This window comes from Pan troglodytes, chromosome 5 (genome assembly GCF_028858775.2).
Source record: "Pan troglodytes isolate AG18354 chromosome 5, NHGRI_mPanTro3-v2.0_pri, whole genome shotgun sequence".
NCBI classification, from domain to species: domain Eukaryota; kingdom Metazoa; phylum Chordata; class Mammalia; order Primates; family Hominidae; genus Pan; species Pan troglodytes.
The window spans coordinates 69,763,154-69,775,784 of record NC_072403.2 but is presented as its reverse complement, the minus strand read 5'-3'; the positions used below and the strand labels follow the sequence as shown (position 1 = coordinate 69,775,784).

The following is a 12,631-nucleotide window of genomic DNA, read 5'->3' as shown; positions in this document are numbered from 1 at the left end:
AGTGCCTTGTATAGCATAGGTACTTGGCTAGAATAGTTCTTAAGTTTTGTTTCTGAGTTATTCAACCTTGATAGCTGTGATAAAAAATAAGTAGGTATTGAATCTTTAGGAAATTATCCCATTGAACATTGTTATAATTTATTCCTCTGATAAATAGAAACAAACACAAATTTCAATGGTTTAGTCAAAATGTAGCTTGAAACAAAGATAATGTTTTCACGCATTTACTTAAAAAATCAGGAATATAGCAGGAGTTGGCAAGTTTTTCTATAACCATCAGAAATAGATATTTGAAGTAGATATGTTTGCAAGCTGCACAGTTCAACTCTGCCATAGTAGCCTGAAAGCAGCCATGGACAATATGTAAATGAATGAGTGCGGCCATGTTTCAATTAAGATTTACAAAATCAGACAGTGTCAGAATTTGGTCCATGGGCCACATAGATTGCCAACCCTTGACCTAGAATTATGTGATTCATTAAATTTCGCCTAAAATAGAACAATTATATTCTACTTATACAACTGAAATTTATGAAGAAATAAGTCAATGAGAGATACATATAACCTGCATAAAACAGTGCTTGGCAAATGGCAGGCTTGAAATAAGTGACTTATTCAGATAATGCTTTAACTCCTTTCCTCTTGTACCTTGTCTAGGGAATTAAGGTCTTAAGATGCAAGATTTTTGTCTAAGAGGTGTTACGAATGTTATATCCATTTAACAGCCATGTTCATCCTAGCAACAAATAGACTAAAAATCGTGGCATCAAAAATGGGAGAGTAGGAAAACAGACAATTGGTGAAATTTGGAGTTTTCATTTTTATTCATTTCACCCAAATGAAGAAGACCCATTTCCTCTAAGAGTTGTGTATTACTAGTGTTTTTTACTGGTTAAGCACAATTAGCAGACTAGAAAAAATTAAAATAGGCTGTCTATAAATTTCAGAAATTGGCCTGAAGCCAATCTCCAATAGCATGTAAACATGGGTGTAATCATTAATTATGTACCAGGCTGCTGCCATGATCCTTCAGTTCTCCCCAGAGCTTCTCTGTCTGCCATCTTCCCACTGACAAACTAGCTTACCCTAACACTGGTTATTATCAGCCCATGTCATCATTGTTGCTGTAAGCTGTCTTAAAATCATGAGCAACTGCTGCTGAGGTTGCTACTGGAATTATTGCTGTATACAAATCCAAACCTTTAGGGGGAACCAGGAAAGAGGAATTCTAAAACTACAGAAGAAACATCTGTGCTCCAACAGAGATCTCAATGCAAGATAACCAAACAGTCTTTATCATATGTCATGAAGCAGCACCAGGGATAAACAGATCATCTGACTGCTCCCACAGGTAGCTCTGATTGAAACGTCAGTAGATAACCAAGGATAGATTTGAACCCAAGTCAGTGTGAGCTATTGTACAATATAGGGTACATCTATTCATCTTTCTATATCTTAGTTTGACTACAAGTGACACAGGTATGTTTATATTATCAAACTTCACAAGGTTTGAAATGTATATCTATGTAAGTGTTTTGAAAAATACAAAACACCATAAAAATGTGAGGTATTTTTCTGTTAAGGTAGATGATAGAAATCCAGGTAACTTTATGGAAATTTCCAGATTTAATAATCTAGGTACCTGATTTAATAGTGCTTTATCTGCACTTATAACTATTAATTCTATAAGGAATGATGTTAGATTTTATTTAATTCAAACCGATAACCAATGAACCTCTTTTGAATATTTATAAATGATCTCAATTCAAATTGTTGATATTGGGAGCATTATTACAATAGCTCAATTAGAGAAGAATACCCATGTTTAATGGGAGTGGTACCATATAAACAATGAATATCTTCAATATTTCAATAAAGTGATAAAGTATCCATGTTTAGCAAATTCCAGATCTACAATTCAACTAATATCTAAGCAAACTAAAATTGTAAAATAGGTGACTAGAATATCATTGTTTCTCCATATGATATTTATTTCATTATTTCTAAGACTAATTATATATACATATATATTTTCATATATCAGATTCAAACTTCTTAGAATTATCTCTCTAAAAACTATGAGATTTAGATACTGGAATCTATGTTTTGAGAGGAATACTATTATTCATTGTTCTAAGCAGCACTTTTATGCTTAACAAATCTTAAATTAGCAGACAATCATTTTATTAGGATAAACAAAATTTGAGAACTAGAGATTTTATAAAGTTTTGAAATGTAGTCTGGATAAAACATTCAGAAAAAAAATCAATAAATGATTCATTTTAAAACTTACTACAAAGCCTAAAAGCATAAAGAACTATTACCGCATTACTTCTGCACCAACTTAATATTTCAAGAAAAGGATAGGTTCATACTTCTCTAATGGATCATCAAGCATCTTTTCAGTGAAAGAACAGAATGACTTTCTTTCAACGGCTTAATGGTAAACTCTTCTAGAGCTTTCAAGTCCTGCCTGAAGGTAGCACAAATTAGAACATTATGGGGAAAATGTTCCAGACACTGCCTTTAACATTTGCCCTATATATATTTGCAAACATATATATATATATATATATATATAGTGTGCATATATATATAGTGTGTATATATAGTGTGTATATATATATATACACACACAAACACATATATATTTAGAAAGATTCACATTTGCTTGATGTCTACATTCAACGAGCAATGTTGAACTAAATTTAATATGACATATGGATTACTCAATCCATAAGGTTTAATGTAAAAATACACACATTTATCTAAGAATAGTCATTACTTAGAATTTTCTTCAGTAGTTGTATTTTAAATATTCAAGTTTCTTTCTCTTTTCCTAATTGTCACTAATTTTTCCATTCTAAAATCAAATAATTTTTACCATAATTGTGTTTGAAAATTGTCTTTAATACTGTTTGGAAAAACCAGAGTTCCTCCTGAATGTGTTTATTCATAGCTTTTCTCTACTTATAGAATCCTAGGGTTACATGATACAAAGTCAATTGATTTGAGGGTGAAAAAAGTCAATCAAATGATGTCTTTTCTTCCCTAAGGTGATTAATTTGCTATAGAATCATGGAAACACATCAGTAGCGTCAGATCCTCTACTTTCCCACCTACCATCCTATGATATTTGCAAAACACTTTGACCTTTGTAAAAAATATTATATAAAACCTCAAATTGTTGTTAATGGAATAAATCAATATGATAAATTAAAACCTGTTAATATATAGCAGACTGTGAAGAGAACTAAGCTTCATTGTTCATTTTTGTTCCCATTACCTTTATTAAAGCAGTCTTATTTTATACTGTACAATAAAGCAGCTACAGTCCATAATGGGATGTTGGTATACTTGAATAAGACTATTCATCTCTGTCATTGATGTTAGTGGCTGAGCTTCCTTTAAAAATAACTCATTCTTGCATAGTACTACATACATCTTGTTGAATGTGTATAGTCAATCTTTAAAATTCAGTTTTTGAAGTTTTGAAAAACAAACCTTGTACATATGGCACAACAGTTTGACCTAAATGCTCAGCTGTTCTGTTCTACCCTACACTATATATCCTATTTTTAAGTCTTATCTCAAAAATATGAGTCTGAAATGGTAACATAAAGCAGTTTATGAAAAATATAAAGAAATAGAAAGCTTCTGAGTAGAAACGATAGAATGGAGCAGGATAACAGACTGTCCTTTAGTGCATTAACACCCTCCCCACTCACAAAATGATGGGAGTGGAGAACAAGTCAACAATTCAAGAAAGAAGAACCGCCTTATGCCATTTTATAATATAACCTTTTACAGATCCAAGGAGAAAAACACACAAGTGCTGGTGCAGTTTTGTGTTTCTAAATATGCTCCAACTCCCAACCACCACCTCACCTCCACTCCAGAAAAAAAGAAGTCAAGAATACAAAAAAATTTTAATTATACTCTCAAATTCAGATAAAAGCAGCCTGATCAGCTGAATAGGAAGCCATGGGAAAAATAAGAAAAAATACTAAAGAGTAGAAGCCGAAAAAAAAAAAACAACCTGCTAATGGATCTCAGAAGATGCAGAAAAGATAAAGTTGTATTGCCCTATGCCATGCAGTGGGCTAATTTGCTCATTGTACAGTAGAAGTCCTCAGAAGTGATAAACCCAGATGGGTTAAGTGGATCCTAAAATAGGACATTTAGAAGGATCTCAAATGAGTGATTTTCAACCATATGCCTTTTGTTATTCTAAATTATTAAATCTTTAATGCTGTTGTTTTATCTGTTTCCTTACTTCTGCAATATTGACTTAATCTATTTTTATTATTATGTATTACTTTGTGTTGCTCTCATACTGAATTTATATTCTCAATAAGTTCTATAGCTTGAAGCACAGCACTAATGGGAAACGTACTTCTGTGCCTTGGATTTTTTATGTCCCCCCCGCTCTATCTGTTTCTTCAACCATGTTTTGAATTCTTCCTTCCTTTCCCAACTTGGTCATCCTCAGTGGGGGCATCTTTGTCCAGTGCGAGAGTAAAATGTTCCCTAGTATCAGGGACCCCATTTGCACTGTTTTTATGCAAATTTTCCTCAGAGTTGGTTTTGGTTTTATTTGTTTGGATATGATACAAATCATTCCTCCTTATATGTGTTGTAACATCAAAAACTAGAATTAGCTGATTTTTCTTTGTTAAAGAATAATTTTTAAAAGGGTATATAAAAACACATGTCATTTAGCATCAGGAGATATACCTAATTAGGAGATATACCTATTAGGAGATATACCTAATGCTAAATGACATGTGTTTTTATATACCCTTTTAAAAATTATTCTTTAACAAAGAAAAATCAGCTAAAACTTAAGGTATAATAATAATAAAACATGTCAAAGATTTTATTTACTTATTAATTTATGTAGTAACTGGTGAGATACTATAACAAGTTCAAGAAACAATTCAAGGGGCACAAACATGTATAAAGAATAAGGAATTCTGAAGTAAATTTACAAGTAGATAAAAAATAGTCTCCCCATGGGGTAATAATCAATTTCATTTCATCAGAAAATTAATATGCATTAGTATAGTCAGAAATCATGTGAATTATTATTAGTTTTCTGCAACTTACAGTATTGGGAAATAGCTCAGAGACAAAGAAAGGTTCAGAGAACCTGGATGAGTAAGCTAAATATTAAATTATTTTCTCATTTCAAAGTCTTTCATGATTTTTCCAGACACCTTTCTCTGAACCATTCTTTGAGACCTGACTGTTGCTTTTAATCCACTCGTCTAGAACCTGAGGTAGGGGGAACAGATAACCCAGGTTTCTACATAGTCTTGCTGAATTGTTAAAGAAACACTTATTAATGTTGAGCAGTAAGTCTAGTTTCATTCTGGTTTCTGGTTTTTCCTTTTAAGTGGAGGAGTATCTCACACAGGGATACTCCGAGTGTATCCATAGACTCCTGAGGGATCCACAGGAGTTTCAAGTGTCCAGAAGGTCAAAATCACTGTGTTGACATTTTCGCTCATGGTGTAAAAGTCATAATGAATAAAATTATTAACACCTTAATATTAAGGCAGCAGCACCAAATCGTACTAGCAGTCATTGTATTCTTTTCCACTGTCCACTCAAAACAAAAATGGACACTTAAAAAAATGTCCTTAGAGATGCAATAAAATTCAATAATCTTATTAAATCTCAACACTTGAGTATACAAGTTTTAATATTCTGTGTGTAACATTGGAAGTACACATTAAGAAAGTTGACTACATATTAAGGTATAATAGTTGCCTTGAGACAAGTTGCCAGTTTAACTAGACACTATGAAAACAACTGAAAAAATGACTAGCAGATAATGTATGGTTATTCAGACATGACTATTTGGCAGCTATTTTCTGAAAAAGTAATAAAGTAAGCCTGTTACCTCGAGGAAAACAGCTAATAGTATTTTTTGCCAATGATAAAACTCAAGCTGTCTAAGAAAAATTAGAATTTTGGAAAAATCTACATTCCCCATAACGAACTTGAGAGCTTTCTAACATTTTCTGATTATCTTAGTGGTAATATTAATGAATTTGATATCTTATTATACAATAAATGTGTCATATCTGAAAACTCTGCATAACTCTGAACCAATATTTTTCAAATGATCAATTAGTGATGTTATAAAATTATGAATAAAACATCCATTCAAAGTGCAAGAAAGACCAATAACATTTTAATGTAACAAGGACGTGAAGTTCATTAATACACTTTTAGATTCCACACTGCAACTAAACTTTAAGGAACTGTCATTTGTCCAGTTTGTATGTATTTGAAAAAGTTATTAAAATGTTCCTCCTCTTCCCATAACATTTTGTGTGAGGCTGAACTTCCTATACTTTGGCCAAAGAAACAATTCACAACAGATTGAACACAGAAGTAGATATAATAATCCAGCTGTCTCCTATTAAGTTTCAAAATAAAGATATTTGTAAAAGTATAGAATAATTCTCTTGCTGTTTCTTATTTGAAAAAATGTAATTACTTTTCACAAAATATGTTATTTAGGTTAACATGTAATGAGATTTTTAAATTAATAAACATTTGAAAATTTTCATGGTTTTAAATGGTAATTCAGTAAATCAAAAGATGCGAAACATGTAAACAAAAGCTCTTTAGAGTTCTCACTGGATTTTAAGTGTGTTAAGGGGTCCTTAGATCAAAGAGTTTGAGAACTACTCATTTCATATAATTTTCTTTTTTAAATACTTTATAGTATGATCCTGCTCTTATTTGAAGAAATTCTACCTATCTATCCATATATCAATCTTTGTATCTACAGATGTTCACTGAATATTAATGCTGGCCATTTCTGAAGGTTGTAATTTTGGAGAGATTTAAGACACTTTTATTGGTCCATTTTTCTATTGCTTGAGTACAAAAACAATGTCATTAGCATAAAATACATATACTGATATATGTATATCACATGTATATATACTGATATGTATATACATACATATACTGATAAAAACAATAGAAGAAAAGTAGGGAATGGAAAAACTCAAAAATAGTAAAATATATATATATTCCACAAATAAATATCTGAAAATTCAATATTTACATCATAAGAATTATTTACTTTGATGATTTTGGATCAATTAGAAATCAAAATGGAAAATGAAAAAATGATCCCTGCATTATTTTGTATTGCTGCTATACCAAGTTACCATTAAAACAATAGAAATTTATTCTTTTACAGTTCTGGAGGTCAGAAGTCTGAAATGAGTCTTATGGGGCTAAAGTCAAGCTGTCAGCAGGACTGGTTCCCTCTGGAAGCTCCAGAGAATCCATTCCTTGCCTCTTCCAGCTTCTGGTGGCTGTCAGCATTCTGTGGCTTGTGGCTGCATCACTCCAGTCTCTGTTTCTGTAGTCACATGGCCTTCTCCTCATCTGCCATCAAGTCTCCCTCTTCCTCCCTTTTACAAAGACACTTGTGTCTATGTTTAAGGCCCACTGAAATAATATAGGATAATCTCTCCATTTCAAGCTCCTTAATTCAATCACATCTGCAAAGTCTCTTTGGCAATATCAAATAACACTCACCAGTTCCACCAATTAGTACATGGGTGTCTTTGAGTGTCATAATTCAGCTTATCACAACTCCACAGTACTTACACAGAAAAATTAATTCTAGGTAGAGTGTAGAACTTAAGTAAAGCTTACAGAAGGTAATGTAGAATAAATTCATGACTTTGGGGAAGGCAAATAATTCTTTATATATATATTTATTATACTTTAAATTCTAGGGTACATGTGCACAAAGTGCAGGTTTGTTACACATGTTTACATGTGCGATGGTGTGCTGCACCCATTAACTCATCATTTACATTAGGTATATCTCCTAATGCTATCCCTCCCCCGTTCCCCCACCCCACAACATTTAAACATGACATGAAAGGACTAATCATAACTCTGAAGGAAACAATACATAAATTGATTTACACTAAAATTAAGAATTTACATTCATCAAAACTCACCCTTGAGATTGGCAAGTCAGTAGAACTGAAGAAGATATTTACAATCCATGTAGTTGACAAAGAGCTTGTATTCAATAAGAAAAAAGAAACAACTAAATATAAATATGAGCAAGAAACACAAAGTGACATTTCACAACAGAGTATATCAAAATAGTCAGTAAACATGAGAATATGTTCAACTTCACCAATATCAAGAAAGTAAAATTAAAGCTATAATAAACAGAATAGGTAAAATATACAAAGTGACCATACCAAATGATAAGGCTATGGATCAGCTGGAACTCTTGTACGCTGCTGGTAAAGTGTTAAATATAAACAATTATTTTGGAAAACTGGCAATAGCTACTAAAGTTAATCATATTTATACTTTCTGACAGAGCTATTCAACTCCTAGATATATATACAACAGAAATGTATGCAATTTAACTGAAAGACATATATAAAATGCTCATAGCAGCATTTTTCACAGTAACGAAAACCTAGGGGGAAAATGTCTATCTACACTAGAAACAGTAATTGAATTTTAAATATTAATTTAATGGAATATTACAAAACAATGATAATGAATTAACTGTGGCATAATCTATCTCTCAAACATAACATTGAGCCGAAACAAATGCAGTAGTCCCTCATTATTTGCAAGGGATACATTCCAAGATCCACCTGAAACTGTGGATAGTACTGAACCCTATCAATATTAGGATTTTTTCCTGTACATCCATGCCAATGATAAAGTTTAATTTGTAAATTAGTAACAGTAGGACATTAATACCAACACATAATAAAATAGAATGATTATAACTATATCCTGTAATAAAAAGTATGTGAATATGGTCTCTCAAGATATTTTATTGTACTGTAATTACCTGTTTTGGGGCTGTCATAAAGGGAGGACTACAGTAGACTTAAAGAATCCATACAATATGATTCCACTAATAGGAAGATTAAAATCAAGTAAAACTAACTATAGCTGTTAAACATCAAGATAGTGGTTACTTTTGATGAAGAGTAGAAAAGAGTAGTGATTGGTAGGACTTCTGACAATGCAGATGATGGTCTTTTCCTTAACTTGGGTGATGTTTAGGTGAGCGGGTTCACTTTGTGATTACTTACTGAGCTTTATGCTTATAATTTCTGCAATTTTCTGTATAAGTTATACTTCAATTAGGAAAGTTAAAAAGAGAGATCCATGGGCTTCCAGGGACAGATGTCCAAATTTTAAGTAAAAAGAGAAAGATGAATGAAGCCATTTATGAATTTATGAATAAAGTATGATCTCATTTTTAAAAATAAAATTGGGATATGTAAATATTTGTATGTGGGGAGATAGGTGGTAGAAAAGAACATTTCAAAGTGGGGATGAAGAATGAGATTGGGGAAAAGAAATATTTACCTCTTTTCTCTATATATTTCTCTGTTTTGATAGAAGATGCATATTGCTTTGTAATTAAAATACAAATAAACATAAGCAATTAGAAATCAAAAATAAAATTTAAACATTAGATTCAATAATAATACAAGTTATTAAAAACTCAACATGGCACTTTTCATTTATTATTTTATTTAATTATCACAGGAGTTCTAATACTTACAGTAGTTACTCTCACTACCCCATTTTAACATATGGGGAAACAGGTTTAAAATAGTTAAGGACATCCAGGTACGAGGTAACAGAATCAAAAGTTAAAATTCATGTCAAGTTAATGCTGTTAATACCATGCTATCCTCAGCCTGTGGACAATAATGTACATTTCTAATATGGTACTTATTACATGGAATAATTATCTAATAGCACTCCTACCAACCCCCTAAATCATTAGTCTTTGATGGCAAAGATTGTGTTTAATTATTGTTAACCAATAAAATATAAATCTACAATAATTACTAATATGTTGTTTTTTTCTTAAAGGTAATGGGAATAATTTTGGAAAGCAGTTTCTTCATTTATTTCTTGTGGAAGGAAGGCCATCAGTTAAATATGGATGTGGAAATTCTCAAAATATTTTGACTGTTTCTGCTAATTACAGCATTAACACAAATGCATTCACCCCTATCACAATACGGTAAGTACTGTACTCCACGGTAGTTCTTTCGTGCTGAAATTTTGTTTGTTCGTTTGTTTTGAGATGGAGTCTTGCTCTGTCACCCAGTCTGGAGTGCAGTGGTGTGATCTCAGCTCACTACAACCTCCGCCTCCCGGGTTCAAGCGATTCTCCTGCCTCAACCTCCCCAAGTAGTTGGGACTACAGGTGTGCACCACCACGCCTGGCTAGTTTTTTGTTGTTGTTGTTTGTTTGTTTTAGTAGAGATGGGGTTTCACCATGCCGGCCAGGCTGGTCCCAAACTCCTGACCTCATGATTCATCCTCCTAGGCCTACCAAAGTCTTGGGATTACAGGTATGAGCCACCGTGCCCGGCCTGAACTCTATTTTTTAAATGTTATTTACATGTGTAACAGCCACCCAAAAATGAAAAGAATTTTAAAAGTCCATCTGAAAATTGTTTTGTTTTGTTTACTTTTTTATTTTTGCTTTTGTTTTACTTATTTTTATAATTTGGTGGAATAAACTACAAATTGAACTAAGCTATAATTTAATACTATCCTATGGGAATCAAATTGCACACAAAGTAAATCAATTTTATTTGAAAATATTATGGTGCAAGCAAATAAATTAAAGCATCAAGTTGTTCAGTTAAAACTAACATCCAGTTTTATTGTTCAACAAAATATCTATGGAGTACAGCTGCTAGGAATTGGTTAGTGGGAGCCATTGACTGCACAAAAAAAGAAAACTCAGTAGAAAAGAAAAACCAAAACCAACAGAATGTTAAACGGAAATGTCTTTCTGGATTATATAAATTTTTGGAAATCAGTCTTTGAATTCATTTATGCTTCAAAATTATAAAACATCAGAAAAGAGAAATTGCTAAATGATGGTCACATCTCAGGGGCATTACTAAACAAAATTTACATGCAGCAACTAAGAATTCAAAATTTTTCATCAGTATAGCTCAAATTTTTCATATAGTAATAATGGTCTCCAAAGTTACTCTATGTCATTGAAAAATATTCTGTGACTGAGTTCGTCTTTAAAATGACAATTAGATAAGTTAGTCTGATCAGCAGGAATCTTGGCTAACCTATGAAGGTTATATAAATCAAATAAACTTTCTCTGAAACTGCATCAGTCTGAAAATAACATCAACAAAATGGACACCAATCTGAAAATGAAACTTCTTACAGGCAGAGATGGTTTCTTACTCATTTTTAATGCACTTAACAGGGCATCTGACAAATAGGAGATACTCAGTAAATGTCTGAATGAATGAAGAAATGAGGGTGTCTGGGCTGGGCAATTCATTTGCTTATAACAAGAAGGCAATGAAATTACTCTAAGGTAATGAAATCATTATTTGTAAATTAGGTATACCCTTTGCAACACTGAGTTCTATACAGACAAAACAAACTCCTTCAGAGCAACAGACAAATATTTCAACCATTTCTGTTATAAGTGTTTGCTGTTGATCACTAAAAAGAACCAGACGAGAAGCTAAATGATAGAAAACTGTTTAAAAGGCATTTCTATTAATAAGATCATTTTATACAATGTCAACAATGTATACAAACAATGGTACTTTCAGTTATACATGAAATAATTGCTATTTGGGGGTTAAATTCTTAGAGAAATGATTTTCTTCTTTACTTTTAAGTAATAACCTAATAGAGCAGTCCTCAAACCATTCAGATTCTGAGATAGCCTCAGGAAAAAAACAACCTGTAAAATAAATATTGATGCTTCCAGTAAAACTGAAAAGGACTTTCCAAGTGTTTAGATTAATTTTATCAAACCTTAAGAAAGTAAAAAGGAGATATCCCTATGAATGTAAAAATGCAAATCTGCTCTGTGTTATAGGCAATAGCCTACAAGAGCTCAAAGTGACAGTAGGCTGACCCTAGGACTATATATTACATATTATATATCATTAATTTAAAACTGTTGAGTGCTCATCTGCTAAGCATGCTCTCGATGTCTTAATATTTGCACCTCATTTTTCTGTTTCTCCTGGTTTTATTCTATATTTAGTTTCATATATTCATTTAACAAATGTTTCTTACTCTACTTGTAGCACTATACTAAGCTACTAGAATTCAATGGTAAGCCAAAACAGAAAAAAACCTAATTCTTATGTGTATACGGTTTAGTGAGGGTGATTGACAAGTAGACACACTAATAAAGGAATAATTTGAGATGTGTTGTTAATGAAAGAAACATGATGCAGGAAGAATAACTTAAAAAAGTAACCTAGCCTGTGCTAGAGAGACCAAAGAGCTTTAAAAACGAATAGAGATAAACTTGGTAAAAGAAAACACAGGCAAAGCAGTGGTTATGAGTTTCAGGCGAGGGAAGAATATATGAAAAAAACATTTGGGAGGCGGCTGGATCACCTGAGGTCAGGAGTTCAAGACCAGCCTGGCCAACATGGTGAAACCCCATCTCTACTAAAAATACAAAAAAATTAGGCATGGTGGCGCGTGCCTGTAATCCCAGCTACTCAGGAGGCTGAGGCAGGAGAATCCCCCTTGAACCCAGGAGGCAGAGGTTGCAGTGAGCCGAGATCCTGCC

The 12,631-nt window shown here is 32.4% G+C and overlaps 1 protein-coding gene across 1 annotated transcript in view; it reads left to right on the top strand.

The window, feature by feature from the left end:
• The window catches only part of LOC100609532 (protein eyes shut homolog), a 2,075,858-nt gene that overhangs the window by 1,728,608 nt on the left and 334,619 nt on the right, over positions 1-12,631 (top strand). The window contains exon 35 of the mRNA XM_063813139.1: positions 9,916-10,069. Coding sequence (XP_063669209.1) covers positions 9,916-10,069 — 154 coding nt within the window. The remainder of the gene's footprint in view (positions 1-9,915; positions 10,070-12,631) is intronic.